At 40.8% G+C, this 24,363-nt stretch overlaps 1 protein-coding gene across 2 annotated transcripts in view; it reads left to right on the forward strand.

The window, feature by feature from the left end:
• Nucleotides 1-24,363, forward strand: part of JPH1 (junctophilin 1) — a gene marked incomplete at both ends in the record, with an annotated part of 84,980 nt that overhangs the window by 37,913 nt on the left and 22,704 nt on the right. Inside the window, one exon of one of the 2 annotated variants that reach the window (XM_082015368.1) lies at nucleotides 21,485-21,648. In XM_082015368.1, the coding sequence (XP_081871494.1) occupies nucleotides 21,485-21,648 (164 nt within the window). The remainder of the gene's footprint in view (nucleotides 1-21,484; nucleotides 21,649-24,363) is intronic. The other variant, XM_082015369.1, reaches the window with a different exon arrangement.

Genomic DNA, 24,363 nt, shown 5'->3' on the forward strand with positions numbered 1-24,363 from the left:
TTGTCCTACACAGTCGCTTAAAGGGATCTAGTATGTTCCGTTGTTGTATGAGTATAATTGGGAATTTGATGACCTGGAAAAAATATATTCAGGCAAAATGCCAGCCAGAATCTTCTGAACAGTAGGACCATGCACATGGGATCTAGTATTTCTTTCTGTATTATTTCCCTTTATAATAATTGGTGTTTTTTTCCTAATGCTTTAATTTCTGCTGTTTCTGAAACCATGAACACAGTAGTATAGCACAAAAATCATACAATAAAAGACAAACATAAAATCAATACAAAACCACATTTGCTGTGTAAAAGGCCATAAGATAACTGTTCTTCATTCCATTTGAATGTGTGAAAGTGCGCACAGGTTGCCCTGTTTAATCTTGCTAAATTCTACTTGTTTTCTGTAGCCAGTATTCTGTTTATTTTACCAGACATCAAATAGCTAGTTTTAAAATCTCCTGCACGTAGTGGTAAATAGACTTCGTGGCTATGTTGAAACAGTTTGGAAAGTACAGCTGCAATGATAAACAAGTTCCATATTTGAATTTATTCTTTGTGCAAAAAAGTGCAAATTAAACAAAATATATAGTTTTGATTATCTTAAATATGAATGTCCTGGCAAAAAGACAGTGTTCTCTCATTGCCACTCATATAAGGAAAGACAGACAAAGAAGCTATTGGTGCCTGCCAGAGAATATCTGTTGCTATAGATTGAAATGTATAGTGTCAAAAATAGTTTAAGCTAGAAATGTTAAATAGTGCTTTAAAAAAAACCAAAACCAAAATAATTCACAAAGAAAAGATTAAAAAATGGCCCATATCAAAGATCATATAGGTACCATGGAATTTTCTCAGCTGTATTGTTTATTTTTTAGATTTATTGGTAAAATTTATCTAAAGATACATTTTTCCTACTTGTAATTTTTATCTTCTTCACCTTGACTCAGTTCTCTACAGATATTCTCAAATACTTTCATTTCTTCTGTCTTTCTGCTGTGTAGCAGCTAGCTGCTTTCACAGCTTAATTGCTGCTGAGCATATTTTATTTCCTTACTAACCTGTTTGGCTTCTTGCCTTTTAACATTTCTGTTCTCTGACATAAGCCTGCTGCTGGTAAGAGGCAATACCACTGTTCAGGGAACTTGCTTAAACAACATGTGCTTTGTTCCTCTCAAGCACTCTGAAAAAATGTCATCTGAAGGATAACAGAGGGAAAAACTGTCAGGCCTTTCATAAGTGTTTTCATCTGAGATCAGTGACAGTGCTTCCGTGTCCCACAGCCTTTCATCCCAGCAAATTATGAGAGAAATATTGCTCTATCCAAAAAGCACTATCAGGAAAAGAAAAATAAGTGTTTTAACAAAAGAAAAAAAATCTGATTTGTAGTAGTAAATCAACAGCCAGCACCAATGTAGAGATTGTTCTCCTCAGCTAACTAAGCTAATTTAGTTTACTACCAACCTGTCAGCCTCACCTCTGTGCCTGGGAAGATCAGGGAACAGATCCTCCCAGAAGTTATGCTAAGGCACATGGAGGACAGGGGGGTGATTTGAGACAGCCAGCATGGCTTCACCAAGGGCAAGTCCTGCCTGACCAACCTAGTGGCCTTCTAGGATGGAGTGACCACATCAGTGGACAAGGGAAGAGGTACCACTGTCCTGTATCTGGACTTCTGTAAGGCCTTGCACATGGTCCTCCACAACATCCTCTCTAAACTGATTATTCTGCACACCTACTCCGTGCTGGGATGACCCCACCTGAAGTACTGTGTCCAGCTCTGGCGCCCTCAGCACAGGAAAGACATGGGCCTGCTGGAGAAGGTCTAGAGGAGGGTCACAGAAATAAGGGATGGAACACCTCTCCTGTGAGGACAGGCTGAGAGAATTGGGGTTGTTCAGCCTGGAGAAGAGAAGGCTCTGGGGAGACCTTATTGCCCCTTCCAGTACTTAAAGGGGGCTTATAAGAATGATGGGGACAGACTTTTTAGGAGGGCCTGTTGCCATAGGGTAAGCGGTAATGGTTTTAAACTAAAAGAGGGCAGATTTAGACTAGATATAAGGAAGACATGTTTCACAATGAGGGTGGTGAAACATTGGCACAGGTTGCCCAGAGAGGTGGTAGATGCCCCATCCCTGGAAACCTTCAAGGTCAGGTTGGACGGAGCTCTGAGCAACCTAATCTAGTTGAAGTTGTCCCTGCTCATTACAGAGTGGTTGGACCTAGGTGACCTTTAAAGGTCCCTTCCAACCCAAACTATTCTATGATTTGAAATTACATTTTACGCGTGTAAAATTTTATATATATAAAATATTCTGGACTAACTATTCAAAATTATTTCATGCACTTTAAGGATTACAGTGCCTTTTCGTAGTGTGGTTTGAAAGGGGATTGAATTTTGGAAACTTGGGAATGGTACTTGATGCAGAAAGCAGTTGGCTTCATGGATTTACTCCAAGCTGTTATATTTTACATATAAAACGAGTCTTGTTCTGGAATTGTTTTCATATGTAGAAGAGACCACTGAAGAGAATAGATGGAAAGCATTAGTACTGTAGTTACCATGAAGAACATTGGACAGCAGAAGGGTTTAGAAAAAAAGTGCTGATTTACTTGAAAGGGCATTAAGAGAAAGTAGGTATAACCTATTCTTTTGAGTCATTTTATTTGTGACATTGACAGTACTAAGAGAAAAGTAGTGAAGTTTGCATTGATTATTATACATTATGCGATATTAATTGTCCCAAATAACAGACTTTTTTTCTTTAGTTTACTTCAAGGACAAATGGATGCCAAACATCTCTTTTCAAAACATAATTAAAAAAAAAATTAAGGGTATTTAAGTTTTTGAATTCTAGACTTCATACTGTCGAAGTTTTTAAAGCTTGTGTTTGATGCAATTCATGTGCTTTAATGCAGAGATACTGTGGGAGGAAAAGTAATTAGCTGGAGGTGGTCTCTTCTTTGCTTAATTATCCCATCTCCAGCAGGACTAAGTTCAGCTCTGACATACACTGGCAAAAATCTCGTTCACACAGAAGCAACATTCAGTTGCAGCACTGCAGTACACCCTGCTCCAGTCTCAGCAGATGGCTTTTCTTCTTCAGGTGTGTGTCACTCTAGGTGTGTATATGCTTCAGGCAGGTTAGACTAGGGGGCTGTTTTGTTTGGTTTTGATAGCAGCATACTTTCTGGACCTACACCTAGCTTAGCCTTTTCATGCTTTCCTGTAGTGTCATAAGGATAGCATAGGCAGGGCTTCCTTATTTCCCTCTCACTGTCAGTGAAAGAATGTAGTGGCTATTGAAAATACTCATTTTAAGCTCAAACATTTCCAAAACTTTCCAGAATATCCAGAATTCTGTCTCTGTCCTGATCTAACATTTTCTAGTTCAGATGCTCCTGTCTAGAGATTCCTAAACTGAGCAGGTGAGAACCTGCATTCTTTAAGTTTAGTCCTCCTTGAAACTAACATACTCTTCCCTGCACAAGATTAAAAAGTTAGTGATTCTTTTACTAGGGGAACTGCATGTTCGGATATTTCATATGCCTGCCCTTATCTGCTGGAATGCACAATATGTGAGATTCATGACTGAAACTCTGTATTCTGCAGCAGCTCATGGCCTCATCAAACCTTGAAGTAAGCTCCAGCATTTCTATTGTAAGCAATTAGTGTCCATTACGTACACCACAGAGCAGACTAATGCCCAATTGCCATAGCAAAATGTCACAGAATAATAAAGAGTTAACAACATACTAATGCTCTTACACGCAGCTGAGATAAAAATTTCAGAATGACAGCACCACTGATACTCCCAACATGGACATCAGTAGCCATAGGTATTCCAGTATGGGTCTCAATATTGATCCCAGTTACGTATAATGAGATAGAGCCACTTAATCTGGTCCATAACTGGTTTTGAGATAGTGGTTAGCCCAAATACAAATTGAAGTGCCAAGTGACCTTTATATCTATACAACGTTCCTGGAAGAGGTTTGGTTCTCTGGTCTTTGCCCTCCTCACTGAACAGAGGGTTGTTCCCCTGTGCTCAGTGTTCTACCCAACACCAGCCTATTTGGCATCTTATGGGAGTGTCTTGTGAGTGATACTCAGCATTGACAGAGAGCTGGCAATTCAACTGTCCTCCAATCAACTGCTATCACACTTTTCTCAGGCACTGTCTTCTAGATATTGGTCTGCACCAGCAAGAAATGAGAATCTTCTTCCTGTCATGATCTGAGGCTTTACCGTTGAGGAGTGCGTATGTGGAAGAATTGGGTAGCACGGCACATCATTAATGTGTCTGGAGACTCAAAAGAACTGAGGCATATGTGGATGGTTAACATCTGGGAAGTCATGTCATGTCAGCTTCTTATTTATGCAGGGTCACCTTCCACATTAAAGAGTGACTGCTAAATTCAGTGAAAACACTGTAGTGAACACCAGCCAATGAAAGATGTGAGTAATTTATAGAGAGAGGTATTTTTACAGTGACTCCACTTGAGCCTCCAGAGTGGTATTAGTTGTACAGAGGGATTCTGTCAAGCAAAAGCACACCTAAGGACAAAGACCCCAAACAACTTGACCGTACTGTGAGGAAACGATACCTCAGCTTTGCCACAGCTGTTTGGCTGACTGCCAGGTCTTGCTGGCGAATAATCATCTTTTCATATAGGATGGGGTGACACCTTGTTCCCATGACCATTAAGAGCTCAATTTTAGTAAAACAAAAGGGTCCACTGTTAGCCAAGTAGCTTTGCAGGAAAGCTGAGATTTGGGGTTGTTCAGCCTGGAGAAGAGAAGGCTCCAGGGAGACCTTATTGCAGCCTTCCAGTACCTGAAGGAGGCCTACAAGAAAGCTGGAGAGGGACTTTTTACAAGGGCGTGTAGTGATAGGACAAGGGGTAATGCCTTTAAAGTGAAAGACAGTAAATTTAGCTTAGATATAAGGAAGAAATTCTTCATGGTGAGACAGTGGAACAGGTTGCTCAAAGAAGCTGTGGATGCTCTATCCCTGGAAGTGTTCAAGGCCAGGTTAGATGGAGCTTGAAGCAATTTGGTCTAGTGGAAGGTGTTCCTGCCCATGGCAGGATGAGGTTGGTACTAGATGATCTATCAACCCAAACCGTTCTATGATTCTATGAAGAAATGGACACATTGGATATCCTGACCATTTATGGCCTGGGGTGTGTGGCTTCCTCTGAAGGAAGTGAAACCTTTCTAGAGCTCATGGTTCTTCAGCACATAGGTTTGGTGCCGTATACTTGCTAAAAGAACTGTGACCTCTTACCCTGGGCAATGGGGGACTGACACATCTGCTCTCTAACACAGATTGTACAATTGCCAAAAGAATTGTCCCATCATTGCAGACAGAGGCTTGTGCCAAGTGCTTCTGAGATGCTGCTATGGGAGTCAGCTTTCCTTTTTCTTTGACAATATTCTTGCTTCTGAGACAACCCAACAGATTTAACAAGAAAGCAGAGATCTCCTTTTAACCCACACTAGAAAATGTGACCCTTTGTCCTGGTTTCAGCCAGGATAGAGCTGGTTTTCTTCACAGAAGCTGGTGTGAGACTGTGCTTTGGATTTGGGATGAGAAACTGTTGATAAAGTGCTGATGTTTTGGGTTGTTGCTGAGCAGTCAAGGACAGTCCAGCTTCTTGTGCTGGCCTGCCAGCAAGCAGGCTGGGGGTGCACGGGGAGTTGAGAGGGGACACAGCCGGGACAGCTGACCCAGACTGGCCAAAGAGATATTCCCTACCATACAACGTCATGCTCAGTACATAAACTGGAGTTGGCCGGGGGGCGGAAATCGCTGCTCGGGGACGGGCTGTCGATCACTGGGTGGTGAGCAATTGCTGTATTGGGCATCACTTGTTCTTGTACATTCCTTTGCTGGTATTATCATTGTTGTTTCCTTCTTTCTTTCTGTCCTATTAAACCTTGTTTATCTCAATCCACGAGGTTTTTTTTCCTAATTCTCTCCCCCGTCCCACTGCGGGAGGGGGAGTGAGTGAGCGGCTGCGTGGTCCTTAGTTGCCGGCTGGGGCTAAACCATGACACCCTTTAGACTCTTATCTTGTCATGTTCTCTCAAGACTAATTGTTAGGACCTCAGATGGCTGGGTCCTTAAATATCATTTTTCCTGACCAGCCCGTTCAGTTTCAATCTTTCATGCCAGAGACAGGTTTTATTTCTGTTCTTTCTCCAAAGACTTCTTTCTAAGTGGAGACTTTTTCAAATAAAATTGACCTTCTTGATTCATGTAAGATCTATAGATGAGGTTCCTGCTTTATTGGCACTAGAAACTCCATGTATTTTCTCAAGGTAGACAAAAAAAGGCCACTTCTTTCCTGCCCTAAAGAATTCAAAGTTGTCCCAATGCTATCTGACTTGTAGTCTGGTAATACTTGATTTATCATATCATCTTTAAAGTATAGGACTGATTTATTGTTTCTGGCACTTCTATGGAGATGATGCATGATGTACCTGAAATTATCAATAAAGGGTGTTGCATCTTGAACCTTTCCATGATGCTTTCACTCTTTATAAAAAATGTATGATGTATTTAAGATAAGGAACTCCACTTCTGTTTTTACGTAGATAGCTAGGTGATGAAAGAGAACTATAGCACAGTGATTCATCTTGTGACCTCTATGGTTTTTGTCCAGATATTATGGAATTGAACAGCTATTCAAACCCGTTAAACATGAGAAAAGGGTGTCATACTTCTTCCCAGTGATGGCTCTTTTGACAAACTTACAGAGAGGTTGAATTTCTCCACATATGAACTCTGACTAAAGAAGTACCTGAAAATCCTATACGTAAGAACTCTGAAAAGCTTTCTTTTGCCTGTTCTGTGGAATTCCACCTTCATTGTCTGGTAGAAATCTAGTTTCCATGTTGACCCTTCAAAAAGAGGTAATGTTGTCTCCTATTTTCTCAGCAACAATTTGAAGACTCAAAACAGTACTTTACTACTAGACAGTGTAGGCATTCAAGACAAAGAGTAAATAGCAAGACTTTATATCTGGACTCACTTGCACAAGAATTAAAAAAAGAAACTGCCAAAAGCACATTTCAAGATATGTTGAAGGATCTCCACAGAATTCCTTGCAAACTAACCCATTACAGTACTTTAGCAAGTCTTCTTTTCAGCGCTGTACTTTGTAGCAAAAGTTTTCTTTATCTCAGCAGGCCTTTCACTGCAAATCTGTCTCACAAAGAGTGAAAATGTTAGTTATTTAATAGGATTGCAGAGTAAGTCTCTACTCATTATCAAGTGACTTCTCCTTTCAAATGAGAAATCACATTCCATATACATCTACTTGCTGCCAGAGCATGCTTGTGCTGGACCAGCAAGACTGCTGTGTGGAACAGACACTCGCATTTTATTAAATATTTTCAGCTAAGCGTAACGTGAGGTCAAATTCTGTGTTCAGTAGACATACACTTCATTGATAGATATAGCTGAAATTCTGACTATTGTTTGACAGGGAGAGACCATTATTATTGTTATTATTTTGCTAATTAGGTAAAATGGGATAATCTTTGAATTACCTTGCACTGATCACTTTGAATTGTCAAATTCTTCGAGGAAGCGTGGATTTACTTTCCCTCCTCTTCCAGTGGCTCTTCAAGAACATCCTCCATTCCTCCTTTAAGCCCCCAGCAACATAGGCTTCAGCAGAAGAACTGAGGCAAGACTGAGGCCTTTTCTGTTGCTGACCTCCATGTTTCCCCATGGGATTCATAAAATAAGGTACATATTCAGGTGAAGATGGAACTGTACAGACTCTAGGAAGGATCATCTTATCTTGATACACAACCTGACAAGATAAGTTGTTGTTGGGGTTGTTTAGCCCAGAGAAGAGAAGGCTCCGGGAAGACCTCATAGCATACTTCCACTACTTAAAGGGGGCCTACAGGAAAGATGCGGTGGGTCTCTTTATCAGGGAGTGTTGTGACAGGATGAGGCGTAACGGTTTTAAACTGAGAGAGCGTAGATCTAAACTAGATATTAGGAAGAAATTCTTCATGGTGAGAGTGGTGAGACAGTGGAACAGGTTGCCCAAAGAAGCTGTGGATGCCCCATCCCTGGAAATGTTCAAGGCCAGGTTGGATGGGGCTTCAAGCCATCTAATCTATTGAAAGATGTCCCTGCCTATGGCAGTGGGGTTGGAACTAGATGATCTTTAAGGTTGCTTCCAACCCAAATCATTCTGGTTTTCTGCGATTCTAAGATAATTTATCCAGCCCAGAGATTTGTTCCAGGACACCGTGTTTCCCGGGATTTATCAGCCCTTTCCCTGCCATGATGCGTGCCCTTGACATGGTGAGACTCCTTTAATATCCTCAAGAAAAACAGCAGGTGAAGATATTTTCCTGTCACTTGCTGATGTTCAGACCCATGCAGTTACCACTGGCAGCCAGCTACATGAATTGCTGTAGTAGCAGCAGTTACTCCTGTAGTGTTATTTATTGAAGACACGAAGAATGCAGTACTTAGTTGGGTATGTATGTAGTAATGCCCAGCACTTCTGGAAAGCACTTCTGTGTGTGTGCAGCACCATGACTCAGTGCAGGCAGAGCAGAGCTGGTGCTCTGGCAGCCTATGGTAGTCCTGTGTTGCAAAAGGGACAGGATCCAGCATGTGGCCCTTCTCCAATACTCATAAAAGTTCAGAGAATCTGAAATTTAGGAAGGTAACTTATGTAAGATACTTTATGGGGAGAGTAATTTTGAGGCTTAGGAATTGCCTGAGCCAGATCTGAAGATTGGGCCTTAGTAGGAAGAGCTTTTTGGTGGGAGGGGGAGGGCAGAGTATTGCCTAATAGGAGATTGTTGTCCTACCAGCTGCTCCAGTGTCACAGTCATGCAGGTCAGTAAAACCCATCAAACTTTAGATAGATCTGGAGAGTCTGATAAACCTGTGTTTCTGTGAAGGGAGGACATTGAGAGATTAGGATTATTTTGGGACTTACTTCCTCCTTTGTGGCACACAGTAGTATTTACACTAAAATTCTACTATTAGTGACTCAGAAAAGAGAATACTTGCGTTCTAGAAGAGGCTGGGGGAGAATGTCAGAGCTCCAGACAGGGACTGTAGTAAGGAAAAGAAAGGAGCAAATAGACCATGACTAGCTCTGTTCAGAGGGTCTCAAAACTGTAGACTTCATGAGGCTGCAATAAATTGTTACTCTCATGAGCGGTTACTGCTAAATATGTAAGAATACAACAATGAATCCACAACCTTACTGTGCAGATCTGCATGACTTCAGCCGAACAAAGCAGTCAAGGACTGCTCGAAGCAGGAATAAAAAGGCTGCTGTGAACTCTCTTTCAGCAGTCTCTGGATGCCACAAAAGCCTTTTGGGCATCTAGGCAAGATCATCAGCCCTACGGGAACCAGTGGAGAGCAATGTTCCTGGTTTTTCAAATTTTCTGGTAACTGACAGGACATGCTGGTTGTTTATTCAAATTGTGTGTTATTGGCAGCATTGTAGGTAGCTACAGAGGGTAAATATATATATATATGTTTATTGGGGAGGGTGTGTATATGAGAGAATATTTTTTTAAAGCTGTTAACTGCATTTGTCATAAACCCAGGTTTTGCATTTCCTTCTTGCTGGAGATAACAAAACCTGTGAAATAGCTGTGACCTGCTCTATGTCTGAAATGATCTGAGGTAATTTTCAATCCGCAGTACTCTTCAGTTAAGGGAATTACACATTTACAGATGGAAGGATCATCAACATCTTTCCTTTGCTTGTTTATGCTGCTCAGTCTCTTGATGTTTAATGTATAATATGAGCAGCTTGATTCATATCTGTCAGCCTGGAGAAAAGTCAAATCACATACAACCATCCCTACACTTGAGCATTTGTCTTTCATGGAGAGCTTAGGCCTTTTGCTAATTAAGCTGTTCAGATAAAACATACCAGTGTTTTCTGTTATTCAACTATTTCTGTGATTTTTTTTAACAGTTAAACATGTCAGAGAATTTGTAACAACTGAAAATGGAAGAACTAATCCCAGAATGGTTTACTAGACATTCTTCTATCAATACTATTTTTCTAGACATCTGGCACCTGACTGGGGAACAGAAATGAACCATGCAAAGAAAGATAAGCCAAATTCAGTTTTGTCTGTCAGACTGCTAAGTACACAAAGATTAAATTTAAACACATACAGTTAATGCCTTTAAAAGGATGAAAATGCTGCAGTGTTGTCTCCCCAGTAGATTTTAATGCCCAAAGATATTAAAAGGACTGTTCAAAAAAAATAACATTGCCACAGATTATTTGAATTCATCTCTATATGTTTGTTATTTAAAGAGCTTAATTACACCACATTCTTTTTTTAGTTATAAATGCATGAATTGAATTATCATATCTCATAAAGAATTATTTTGTTTGCTTTTATGTTCTAGATATTTTTTCAAGCCTCCCCAAAACTATTTTAGATTAAAACCTTATTCCATGATTCTGTTCTCAAGATTTCAATTCCATATTGTTGTTGTTGTTATTATTATTAAATGGCAGAAATGTATGTGCGCTACAGTTTTTGGAGGAGAAAAAGACAAATAAGCACCAAGCCACTAAGCCTCTAGTTGTGACTTTTTTCTTAGCATATTTTCCTCCATCAAGCACAATAATTAAGTCTTTGGATTCAGATACTAGAACTGTAATAAGTTACAGACTGCCAAAGTCACTTCGGAAAAGCATGGACCATAGTTCTAGAAGCATTTATGATTGGGAAGCTTTTCTTACATTTTTTAAGCCAGGAAAACCCACAGAATTCTAAATAATTTTTCACATTTTTTGTGTAATTTTCTGTAATGTAATGTAATTTTCATGCAACTGGTGTGTTGCAAGTTGTGTATATGATGATGTGAAGAGAGATCAGATACTGTTTTTATATTACGTATTTTGCTCTACAAATACCTTGGTATTCTTTGCTAAAATATCTGTAACACTGTGGACCTTTTTTGCCCTAAATTTTAAAAAATCGTATCCTTAAAAGACTACACCGACTCTGTATAGAGGAGAGATTAAGAATCACAGAATCACTAATGTTGGAAAGGACCTTTGAGATCATCAAGTCCAACCATTAATCCAGTGCCACCATGTTCCCTAAACCATGTCCTGAAGTGCCACATCCACACGTTTTTTAAACACTTCCAGAGATGGCGACTCCACCACCTCCCTGGGCAGCCTGTTCCAATGCTTGACCACCCTCTTGGTGAAGAAATTTTTCCTAATATCCAATCTAAACCTCCCCTGGAACAACTTGAGGCCATTTCCTCTCATCCTATCACTAGTTAGTTGGGAGAAGAGACCAACACCCTCGTTGCCACAACCCCCTTTCAGGTAGTTGTAGAGAGCGATAAGGTCTCCCCTCAGCCTCCTCTTCTCCAGACTAAACAACCCCAGTTCCCTCAGCCGCTCCCCATAAGACTTGTGCTCCAGACCCCTCACCAGCTTCGTTGCCCTTCTCTGGACACGCTCCAGCACCTCAACATCCTTCTTGCAGTGAGGGGCCCAAAACTGAACACAGGATTCGAAGTGCGGCCTCACCAGTGCCAAGTACAGGGGCACAATCACTTCCCTACTCCTGCTGGCCACACTATTTCTGATACAGGCCAGGACGCTGTTGGCCTTCTTGGCCACCTGGGCACATTGCCGGCTCATATTCAGCTGGCTGTCAACCAGCACCCCCAGGTCCCTTTCCGCCGGGCTGCTCTCCAGCCACTCCTCCCCAAGCCTGTAGCGTTGCATGGGGTTATTGTGACTGAAGTGCAGGACCCTGCACTTGGCCTTATTAAACCTCATACAGCTGACCTCAGCCCATCGATCCAGCCTGTCCAGATCCCTCTGCAGAGCCCTCCTACCCTCCAGCAGATCAACAATTCCACCCAACTTGGGTTCATCTGCAAACTTACTGAGGGAGCACTCGATCCCCTCATCCAGATCATCAATAAAGATACTGAACAAGACCAGCCCCAGAACAGAGCCCTGGGGAACACCACTTGTGACCGACCGCCAGCCGGATTTAACGCCATTCACCACAACTCTCTGGGCTCAGCCATCCAGCCAGTTCCTCATCCAGCGAAGAGTAAACCTGTCCAAGCCATGAGCTGCCAGTTTCTCCAGGAGAATGCTGTGGGAGACGCTGTCAAAGTCCAGGTAGACAACATCCACAGGTTTTCCCTCATCCACTAGGCGGATCACCTGGTCATAGAAGGAGATCAGGTTGGTCAAGCAGGACCTGCCTTTCATGAACCTATGCTGGCTGGGCCTGATCCCTTGGTTGTCCTGCACATGCCCCGTGAGCACTCAAGATGAACCGCTCCATGATCTTCCCGAGTACGGAGGTCAGGCTGACAGGCCTGTAGTTCCTGGAATCCTCCTTCCGTCCTTTCTTCTATATGATCATCACATTGGCAAGCCTCCAGTTGTCTGGGACCTCCCCTGTTAACCAGGACTGCTGATAGATGATGGAGAGTGGCTTGGCAAGCTCCTCCGCCAGCTCTCTCAGTACTCTCGGGTGGATCCCATCAGGCCCCATAGACTTGTGGGTGTCCAGGTGGTTTAACATGTCTTTAACTGCTTCCTCCTGGATTATGGGTGGGTTATTGTGCTCTCCATCCCTGTCTTCCAGTTCAGGGGGCTGAATACCAGACATTGTCAAGGATGATGTTTGGCATAGTTTTCCTGAATAAGTTTGTTGATTAATAGAGCTTCCAAAAGTTTTCTAACTAGAATTATTCTAACAAAAGATAATTTAAAATGTATTGTTTTCTAAAAATTGACATTTGTTTTCATATTTTCTGCTTTTTTTATTATTTTTACAGGTAATTGAAAGTGATCATACCTACTATTTTATTTCATTTGTTCCAGGTAGAGAAAAATTTAAAAAAATATGTGTGGCAGGGGGCAAGTGCAGTGCACTAAACATACCTTAGAAATTCTCTAAGCAAATGATCTCAGTGGTTCATGTGTTCCTATTTCCTTGAGCTGGCTCGCCTTCTCTGTGCAGAATCCTTATTACATGGGGTTCTTTTTTCTTGAAGTTTGTATTTTATGATGAAAGGAAGAGAAACATACTTACCTCCTTTTTTTTTCTTCACTTAACTATGTCGTCAAGAACAGCTGAAGCTCAAGTGTGCATCTATTTTTTTATGCTTCCAGCTAGATTCAGAAGCTCTCTTCAGTCAACCAATATGATTGGTTTTGGTGATCAGAAACAACAAATTGTTTGCAGTTATTCCTTTACCCCTTTCCAAAAAACTCCTGTCCACAGGAATCAACATTATGGGACCAGGGAACTGGAAGAAAATATTGCTCACTAAGGAGACTCGGTGATAAAATAGGATAGGATATAGTCTATCCTATAAAGTAGGATAGGCTGTAGTCTGTCCTATAAAGCAGGATAGACAAATGCACATCAAGATTTATACTTTTCCCTAGATGTACTTGACACTTAGTGACATGAAAAGATACTGGCAGTGAATCACCATCAGGAAAAATGGGGAAAAAACACTATAAGCATAGTGTACAGAAGTGTATTTTGCCCAAAGTGTAAGTGTCCCCACAGGAAAACTTGCTTTCTGCTTGAAATAATGCTGCTCCTCTTGCTGAAATTGAAGATTCTGCCATCTTCAAGATTTCTGTGCCAGTGCTAAGGTGAAATATAAAAGCAAAACTTCATTCGTTCAAGCTCCTGACAAAATGATGGATAAAATTGCAGACATCACATGAAGAGCCAGCTCCATTAACCAGCAGCAGGTTATCTGGTGTGCACATAAATAATGCCAGGATAGTGGGACTCCTAAGGTTAGGGAGAGTACCATGTAAATGCAACTAAAGTCTTTCTGAACTGCTGAGTACACATGATTAGTCCAAGTTACAGAAATGTGTACCTTGGCACCCCTGGGTTGCTGCGTGGTTCTGGTTTTATTGATGTGGACCATAGAGGTCTAAAGGAGAATGCAAACAGGACCTGAATCTTGGCATAAGAAGGCAGCTGATGCCTCAACAAACACATAGATCGGTGGTTGCCACAAGACTATGCATATATTTGTAGGCACAGCAGAGCATTTTCATGCTGGCCACTGCAGGAATCCAACATCCACAGAGTTCAGAGGACCAAACTCTAATAGTTCAAGTTTCTTATTTTTAATGGAGTAAGAGGGGTACCTCCAGTGAGATGATCAGAGCACTTATGTCAGATGACTGAAATACTTAGTGTAAACAGTCCCTAAATCATCTAATCTCACTTCCTGTAAACAAAAGGCCATGTCATTTTTTTCTGAGAAAATGGATTAAAAGGGACTTTTAGTACACTGCTTAATATAATTTTAAAGACTTAGAAAGGTCCGTCTTTTTCTCTGTAAAATATACCCAAAATATTTCAAGGTTGACTATGCCCAAATTCAGCTTCTAGTTGTTGGATCAGTTGTCTTTATCTGAAACAATTGTCTTCCCCATTTTGTCTTCCCCATTTTCCACTGTCAGATATCCATGCGTACACCACAGTAAGTGGCTTCTCAGTGTTTCTTCAATAATGAGTAGATATGAAGCTCAAGAAATTTAAGTTAAAAGGCTTGTCTTTTTAGAATCTCTGTTATTCTGTGGTCCTGACACTTCCATTTCCTTCTCAAGACGTAGATGAGCTGGGCATTGTTCCATTAGTGGTTTTATGGATTCTGGACTGTGTAGTACAGCAAGAACAAATTCCTGTTTATACTTGATTTTCATCTCCATGTGTATAAAGACCACATTAACCCTTCCTTTTGCCGCAACGTGTGGGGCTAGCCGTCATGATCTCATACTCCTGTGCTGCTTTCCATGACAGTCTCCCATACTGCCTAGATTTTTTGTTTCCTGGTGTTCAGTTTCAGTACAGTTAAATGCAATGGGGTTTTGGAGTTGTTGTCGTTGAACTTTAGGTTGCAATAAAGTTCTTGGGTTTTTTTGGAATCCAGAAGTTGTATAATCTGCCAACTCTAGCATAGTATGTTTTAGCTTTTATTGAGACATTATAAAAGTAAAATATTAAACAACTCTGGAGCAAAAACTAATTCCTAAGGTAAAATACACATATCAACCCTTTGATGTCTTCTGCATTAAGCTTTGAGTTGTGTCAGAGAGTTAGCTTTTAATCCATTTTGATGTGCCTTATTAATTCCATGTAATTTATGCTGCTGTTTAATTATGTTGCCATAGGGTGCAAAATCAGAAACCTTGAAAACAATCCAAGTATGATAAATCAAGGCAGTCTTGATATGGTATAGGACCCATTATCTTTACATATGTATGAAGTGTTTGGCCAAATCTACTCTTTGTTAAAGCATGATGTCTGGCACATTATACTATTAGCCTGTAAATCTTTATGGATATACACCCAGTTTATTTATGCTGTTATTTATGGCCAAGACTGACATCTGGCTAACCGGTCATTACCACCAGGTGATTTTTTTCAAGTACTGTAATCAGTTTATAAGGAATTTCCTCATTTTTTCAGGAGTTGTTAACTAAAGTTTGGTATTTTTTTCTGTTCTTCTAATGTGAGTTAGGACTATAAAAACCTGAGAAATGGATTTAGGCTGGGAAGGAGGAGTTTTCAGATACAAAATCCATTTGGGAAGACAATATGGATCAATGTGCCAGCAATGTGTACATAATAGATCTGCTTATGCTTCACCATGTGAGATTTTACTGGTAGTACCAAAGTAGTCCAGTTTCTGAGTAAAGTCAGTTCATGAAGAAGGAACGGCTGGTTGAAACTAAAGTTTATCAAAGCACGAAGGAGATTGATCAAGCAAAGTACTTTGAAAAGTTTTTAAGTTCAGATTTCCTGATTGAGGACATACATCTCGTTTGGTCAATTCAATCCATAGTTTAGAAGCACTTCATGTTTCTCACTGACATGAAGCGCTCGTGTTGCAGTATCTGTACGGCAGTCTTGTTCCTCCAACTGTTTCTCTGAGACTCCCATTTCTTGCTGCTACTCAGTGCCCTACCCTCACTTCTGAGGTACATTACAGCAATGAGTTGCTGAAAGTGATGAAGCCAAGAGTTCTTAGATAGCGATATGCAGTTGTGCATGTATGTATTTTTAATCCTACCCTAGCAGAATATTGTTTTTCACCCGGTATTATCACTGAAAGAAGCTGAGGAGGATGACTAGCACCCTTGATAAATGCCAGTCTCTCACTTGCGGTGTTAAAAAATGCATAGATGCTAGATAATTATCTAGCATTCATTACTGATATATAATATCAGAATAATATGGAAATAAAATGGGGACAAGGAGAAAATTACACTACCAAAGAATCATTCCTTAAAGTTTTCCTCTTCCTCTCCAGCTCCTCTTTTCCTGGAAATGCTATTGATCTCTGTAGCAATTTTATCAGAGCTTGGTTTTGCAGAATTGAGCCTCCAATAAATAGAAAGAAATTTTAAAATGGAAAAAACCCCAGAATATTCCTAGCTTTCTAGAAAAATCACTGAATTTTAGAATTTAGGAAGATGGGAGTATTTTTTAGAGAATTACAGTTTCAGAAAGGGTGATATAGGTAGTAACACGCAATACGTAATGTTACACAAACAAACCTGATAACTGTCATTAATTAAATATATTTCTGAGGACATCATGTAGGTTTAGTCTTTACTGATTTTTTTTTGACAATATGGAAATCTGTTAGTAAGTAACATTGTTAAGATTATTCATTTAGGATAATTTGTTCATAACACAATTGTGTTTCATATATTGGGCAAACAGAAAACAGAGAAAATTATTTATATAATTTTAAGAAATAGAGAGCAAGCTCCTGGAAAGCTTTATGTTGGAATTGCTGTGTTTAATAAAAGCTGAAAAATGAAACAAAGTAAACATATGTTGCTTACAGTTTTAGTTTACTCTGAGTGAAGCAGCATTACAAGTGCGTTAAAGGATACCATGGAAATACAAAATAATCTGGAGGCAAGTAATGGTAATGGGCAGTTCTAAATGGGTTTTAAATTCAGATAAACATTACATAATGCATCCCAGACACATGGCATATATAAGCTTTGTTGCTGCAGAATGCTAGATAATGTTGTTTAAGCTCTTCAGCCCTCAATACTCGTCCTTCAAGTCACTTTTTGGACGTAAGTAGATAGAAATCTGATTGTAGTATTGCTGGAAGGGGAGACTGCTTGTAAGAAGCCCCTGACTGCTCATAATCCCTTGAGTGTAGCTAGGATGACATGTATGTTTACCTTCCCAACCAGACACAGAAAAGAAAGGTATCTGTAGTGATATCAGTTGTCCCACAGTCTAGAAAGCTTAAGCTTCTTTCAAAATCAGACCCTGGTATGAGTCCAAGTAAAATTTCTAACAATAGCAAAGTTACTCAGGCATTGGTCCCCCACCCCTCGCTCACTGGCGACAGAGACTGGTAGTTACAAGGACTCCACATGCTGTCACCGTGCTCCAACGCTCTACATGAGCTATAGCTGTGGCTTCCTTTTTAATGTATCTACAGTTTGGTTCCTGCCACAGGTACAACTTAATTTTGTCCCTGTCTTGATTGCATTTTCCACCCCTGTGGACTCATTAGTTAAGTGGTAGATTGTCCCTCTAAATATGAATTGGTTTTGTTTTAAATTCTTTTAATTTTATATTGATTTGAAAGCTTTCAGCATGTGTTTGAGACATCATGTGGAATATTAATGGTAGGATGATACTTTCAAGTTAAAACACAGCAGTTCAAAAGTTAGTAATGTGTCTTATGTGTTATAGTTGCTGAGAATGAATTTTTACAAAGGACTCCCTGTTCACTTAAAAGAAAAATCATTAAAAGTCCATTGCTGTGGTTAGAACCTGAATGCAGCATTGCAAAGCAGGTTGCTTGTTATTCTCCCATGTTGTTTTGCAGTCTGTGGATTGCTGCCTACTTCCCTCCATAGTTTCTATTTTGCTGCTGAAACTTCCAACTGAACCTTCCTGGAGAGTGTGTGGAACAGCATGCAAAGCCTACTACAGTCTTTTTCTTGGCTAGGGGAACGGAAAGGAAACCATTTTTTGAGTTTTCTCTTTCAGAAGTTCTCATAAAGATTTCTTGTTGCGCCTAGTGGATGAGGGAAAGACTGTGATTCTGTGAAAAGATGTAGACCTCTCTGGGGAACAAGAGCAATTCTCAAGTAGATGGTGGTCATTCAAATGTGGGTCAATTTGACTCGGTATATCATTCATTAAATTTCCATGAATAATTACTGATAACAAGCAAAACTTCAAGACTTTACAGTGACAAAATTACTCCAGGAACAAAAGGTAAAGAAGGCCTTCCCAAACTGTGTAAAGCATAAATGGAGCAAATGGATTCTATTTCAGTGGGGCTACCCTGCTCTAATAGCTCTCCCTCATAAACACTGTCATTCAAAACTAACATATTTCTCCATGGTCTCTGATAATAACACTCTGATAGTGTGAGGGTCAGTGCAAGGCAGAATAAAACAAGTACAAACAAAACGTAGTGCCAAGCAGCAGTAACTGTAAGCAGGTAATTTGGAAAATATACAGACAACTCAAGGGTGGAAGTCAGAATAAAAAAAAAAAAAAAACAGGAAATTAAATAGCAACAGAAAAATTATTTGAGTCTGACACTTATAAGTAAGTGTGCAGGAAGTGAAAAAATGTCCGAATATGCAGTTGCAAATTGAGATACTAAAGTATGCATTGCTGAAGTTAGCCACTAAAGCATCCGAATGCCAAGGTGATAAATAGCAAATAATGCAAATACAGAAATGCCGGCGTTCTCAGGCGAAGCACAGTGCTTCTGTTCCGCTCAGAAGCACCGACCGGCTCTGCCGGTTTCTCCTTTTCACATCAGCCATATGTCATCGATGCTGCTTGCCGAAGAGGCCGGCAGGGAAGTGTCTCGGCTTCGCTTTGGCCGGCCGAAGGCTTGCCGAGGAGCACCAGCACTGTGCTTGTGCCTGTTGAGTTCCTCCTGCTGCGGCGTCTCGGCGACGGCGCGGCACTGAGGCTCTGCTCAAGTGTGTGGCCGAGATGTGCCTTGGCACCCTCCGCGCCTGAACGGACGGTCGGTCCTGTTCTGGTCTGCTGGAACTCCTGACTGTGAGTGCAAAAGGGGCAAAATAGGAGGAAGGGTGAGTTGAAAAAAAAAAAGGTGTGAGATAAGGCAGCCAGGGAAAGCAGTGCTCATTTACCTTCTGTTCCATTGGCTTCTTCCTGCGGTGGCTTGCTTCTGCCCAGCTTCATGTGACAAAGTTTCTCAAGCTTATGACTCATGTCACCATTTAATTCCTTAACTAAACAATACTGTATATTTGGACAGGATGTGTGATTTGCTTCTTGGATATAATAATATAGGAAATTTACAGTCATCAATAAATAACTGTACTATCCTGGAATTATGTTTTCCTGGTGCTGGTCATTTAGTATATTAGCTTTTAAAATGTCTATTGCAGCAGTGGCAATAGTATTAGACTATTTTTATATGGGAATAGTCTGGTTGTTCTATCATCACAAAAGGATGATCAGTGTCTAGTTTATCTGTGTGCAGACTACGTTATCGTCTCACAAAACAATGTCCCAGTGTTAGGATAGCTTCATTAAGTTTATGCTACATAGACATAATTATGCAGGAACTAAGAATAGCTCATCTAATTGAAAATAATGATTATAGAGAAAGAACAGGTTTGATCACTGTTACTAAGCAAGCACATACCGTACAACCATTCATGAACTGCTCAGAACACATATGGGATTATACAGTGTATTTGTTTTGATTAACAGTTTCTTTCCCCCACCCTGAGTACAAGCAGAAGGTGTTACTGCTTATTTGCTCATTACCTTTTTTCTCAGAGACCTAGAGGGACCTGTGAAAAGGCAGCATGAGCTGATATTTATCCAGTAAATTATGACAAGCTAAGCTTTGAAATAACATTCAACGTTTATCCCCACACACATTTTAGGGAGGATGTAACTTAAATAAATCTCCAGGCACCACAGATGAAACTGCCTATGTGGTTTTTTTATGTCTGTGTTTATCCTAGTACCCTACGGGATTAAACATCCTTTTAGAAATGCAAAGTCTGCCATACTGTTAATCTTTTGGTGCTCATTCTGGTTAATGCTAACATTTAATTGTTGCTTCATCTAAAACACATAGAACTCTATTCCTTGAAAACAAAACTGAATTTTTACAGCAAAGTTGTTGAAAGTTTTCTTTTATTTTATTGCTGTTGATTAGTATCACCAGGCACATGGGATAAAAGTTGCTGCTGCTGTTGTCCTCTTAACTAATTTTTTTCTTACTTAAGCATCAGTGTTCTACTGGAAAGTTATGAGAAAATTCCTGAGATCGTGAAATTTAATAGATCTGTTTTAGAAATGTTATTAATATTTCTAGAGTCTTAAAAAACTCTGCCAGTTGCCATGTTTATCTTCCCCTCCATTCTAATGAACCATTTCATAGCTGTAGGCTATATGCTAATGCTGTAGAGGCACAGAGAGATCACTGCCATCAGGAATTTTTAAACAGATGACTGTTTAGAAAATGAAATGGGGAGGGAAGATGGGAAAAACAGTGATGCAATCCTGCAGTAACACAACTATCAATTTGCACAGGCTGGAATCAGAGGCATTTGCACAAGCTGTTCTTGAGGCTTTTTAAGAAATAGCAGAAGGAAAAAAGCGGAAGCAGAGGGCAGATTATTTTATGAAAGTATTCAAAACTGTTGTCTGGACTTCAGAAAAGTTGCCTTTTCAGATTGTTTTGGATTTGAAATTTAGTGAGAATTTAAAACTGTTAAGGCCCCATTTATACAAATGCCTATTGAAGCATCAAACACATTTTCCATCCCATTCCTTTCCAACATGGTCTGATTGTGGAAGACATTTCTCACTTTTTTGGACCAACATACCTCAGTTTTGCCCTTCAAAAAATTTTACATGGCACCCAGCATTGAACATTAACTTTGAAATGTTGTAAAGGTAATAGTGTTCCACAGTCCCCTTGAACGCTGTGTATCCTGGTCTCACAGACCCCTGTTCAGGAGTCAGTGTGGTGGCCCAGTCTGACCCTCTGTACACTTCTGTACACATTCTGGTAACGTGTATTAAAATCATAATCCCAGGTTTCAGTCAGATACTAATTTTTTCTACTTAGAAATTTTAATTATAAGCTTGGACTGTAAATTGTGTACCTACGAGTGAATGTGATACAAGGGTGAGCAAGACTGAAGAACTGGAATTCTGCATTGATAATGAGAACAGGATTGATAATGAGAACAGGAATAATGCATTGGTTCTGAAATACTTTGACTGATTTGCAGTTACTCACAGCAAGTGGGGATAAGGGTGCACCATACAGTATCGTGTATGGGAGGTGAGGACAGTAGTCCTTTGCTCTCACGTTATTGAGACAGCTCATAAAAGACTCCTCTGCATATAAACTGTTTTCTACTCCGTACAGAACTGCACATGCAAGAGCTAAAGCTGATGCTGCGGATCAGGCTGCTCAAGCTGCTCGCCAGGAATGTGATATTGCAAGAGCAGTCGCCAGAGAACTTTCACCAAATTTCTACCAACCAGGTAGTTATACATCGTGGGTTTTGTCTGTATTTTTTTTTCCTTGCAGTGAAAGGATTCTGTGTTAAGTTAAAAAGTTGATTTCATTTTGAATGTTGTCATTTTTACAGAAACAATAGTCACATGTAGGTAATGAAGAATGTACTTTACTCGAGATTTTGTTTTCATTTTTTAATCGTTCGGGGACTATTGCTTTGTCTTAAAACAGCTAAGTGTCGAAAAGTCAGTATTAAGCATACAACTTTGTCTCAAATTAATAGGTTCTTCAGGACAGTGTCAAAGAAAGACTTCAGAGAATGTAAAACAACAGAAATTTGGGTTATTTCTATTAGTGTGTTTCTTAGGGGAAAGATCCTTAACTTTTTTACTGACCAAGGGAATTCTTGAGAGTCATGGTTAGCTAAGGTCTGAGATCTGGAGAATGCTTTACCATTACACATACGTAACCTGGGAGGGAATCTGCCTCTCTTCTGCCTGTGGTGCTCTGTGGAACTGTGGTGAGGTGACCCTGGCTGGATGCCAGGTGCCCACCAAAGCACGTCTGTCGCTGCCCTCCTCCGCTGGGCAGAGGAGAGAAAATATAACAAAAGGCTTGGGGGTCAAGATAAGGGCAGGGAGAGATCAGTCACCAGTTACCGTCATGGGCAAACAGACTCGACTTGGGGAAATTGGTTTAATTTATTGCCAATCAAAATCAGAGTAGGATAATGAGAACTAAATCTGAATCTTAAAACACCTTCCCCCCACCCCTCCCTTCTTCCCGGGCTCAGATTCACTCCCGAGTTTCTGTCCCTCCTCCCCCCAAGCAGCGCAGGGGGACGAGGAATGGGGATTGTGGTCAGTTCATCACACGTTGTTTCTGCTGCCCCTTCCTCCTCAGGGGGAGGACTCCTCACCCTCTGCCCTGCTCCAGCCTGGGGTCCCTCCCACGGGAGACAGTCCTCCATGGAATTCTCCAACGTGAGTCCTTCCTGCAGACTGCAGTTCTTCACGAACTGCTCCAGCCTGGGTCCCCCCACGGGTGCCGTCCTTCAGGAACAGGCTCCTCCAGCATGGGTCCCCCACGGGGTCACAAGTCCTGCCAGCAAACCTGCTCCAGCCTGGGCTCCTCTCTCTACGGGCCCACAAGTCCTGCCAGTATTTTGCTCCAGCACAGGCTTCCCACGGGGTCATGGCCTCCTTCGGGCATCCCCCTGCCCGGCGTGGGGTCCTCCCCAGGCTGCAGGTGCAGATCTGCTCCAGCGTGGAGCTCCATGGCTGCAGAGGCACAGCCGGCCTCACCATGGACTTCCCCAGGGGCTGCCGGGGAACCTCTGCTCTGGTGCCTGGAGCTCGTCCTCCTTCTCCTTCTTCACTGACCTGGGGGTCTGCAGAGCTGTTTCTCTCACGTATTCACACTCCTCTCTCCACCTGCAGTTGTGCAGTTGTTTTTTTTTCCCTCCTCTTAACTCTTATCCCAGAGGTGCTACCACCATCGCTGATGGGCTCATCCTTGGCCAGCGGTGGGTTCATCTTTGAGCTGGCTGGCAGTGGCTCTATCAGACACAGGGGAAACTTCTAGTAGCTTCTCACAGAAGCCACCGCTGTAGCCCCGCTGTTATCAAACCCTTGCCATGCAAACCCAACACAGGAACATTATTCCTGTAGTCAACATATAATAATATTAAGTCTGTGTCACGTGGTCGTTGCAACCCATTTTCACCTGTCACATGGGTTTGGAAAGTTCTTATAAAAAGAAGCAAAGTGGGGTTTGTTTTGTTTTTCTGATGTCTTTCCATGAGATTAATATTTTTGTGTACTGCTCTTTAGCTCAATATTGAATAGATAAAATGGAACTCCACTTGCCAATTTAATGTATTTTCATAAGTCTGTCCTTTCTTTCACCTGTCAAATGAGTTGAGTCATACCTTTTTATTACTTTTCAAGGACTTGCCTGCACTTCTATGCTAATATGGATTATAGCTCTGAGATTCATTTTCACTTACCTTCATCTTCTGCACATCCTCGTTTTAGACACAAACGCCTTTATCCTTAAATGTACTCATATGGTGGATGCAGGCTAATACAATGATCTGCAAAATCAAGGAACAACAACACTCGTCAGCATTTTCTAACAATTCACCTATTTCCTTCAATTGTTAGTATAAATGACCACTATCTATAACTTATTACTAAACCATTACTGTCAGCTAGCTTAAAGAATGTGTATTTAGTTGTAAAGAGCAATCTGTGTGTTTTGGGATTGGGAGGGTTGGAGTGCACTTTTTTATTTGTTTAGTGCATAAGTCAAGGGCTAGTCACCTCACACAGCTTAGAATCTCCATTCCCCTTAGTCTTGCAACCTTTCTTTGCACCCATTCTGATTTAAATTCATCTTTCTTGAACATGGCTATGCAGAACTGTACGTAAAGCTCAACAGAACTATTTCCAGTAGTAAGACTTCAGAAGCTTGGTATCAATACGTACCTTTCAGTGTTGGAAATTACCTCAATACAACCTCTCCTCTGGACTTATATTAGTGGCCCATACTTAACTTCTATGATACCCAAGTCTTTTTCTTTTTTCATTATTTCATTCTTCCATCAACTGATGAACTCCCATTTTATAGCAGCAGTTCATCTTATCAGTCATAAGTTAAGAAGCTGTAAACTTAGCCATACAAAGCACTAGTAACAGGGACCCTGTCAAAGGAAGGCTTGATAGGGAATAAGAAGCGAGTGGGAATTAAAGCATTTGGAATGAAATTATTTCAGCCTGCCAAAG

This window comes from Phaethon aethereus, assembly GCF_964289735.1.
Source record: "Phaethon aethereus genome assembly, chromosome: 2".
Classification (NCBI taxonomy): Eukaryota; Metazoa; Chordata; class Aves; order Phaethontiformes; family Phaethontidae; genus Phaethon; species Phaethon aethereus.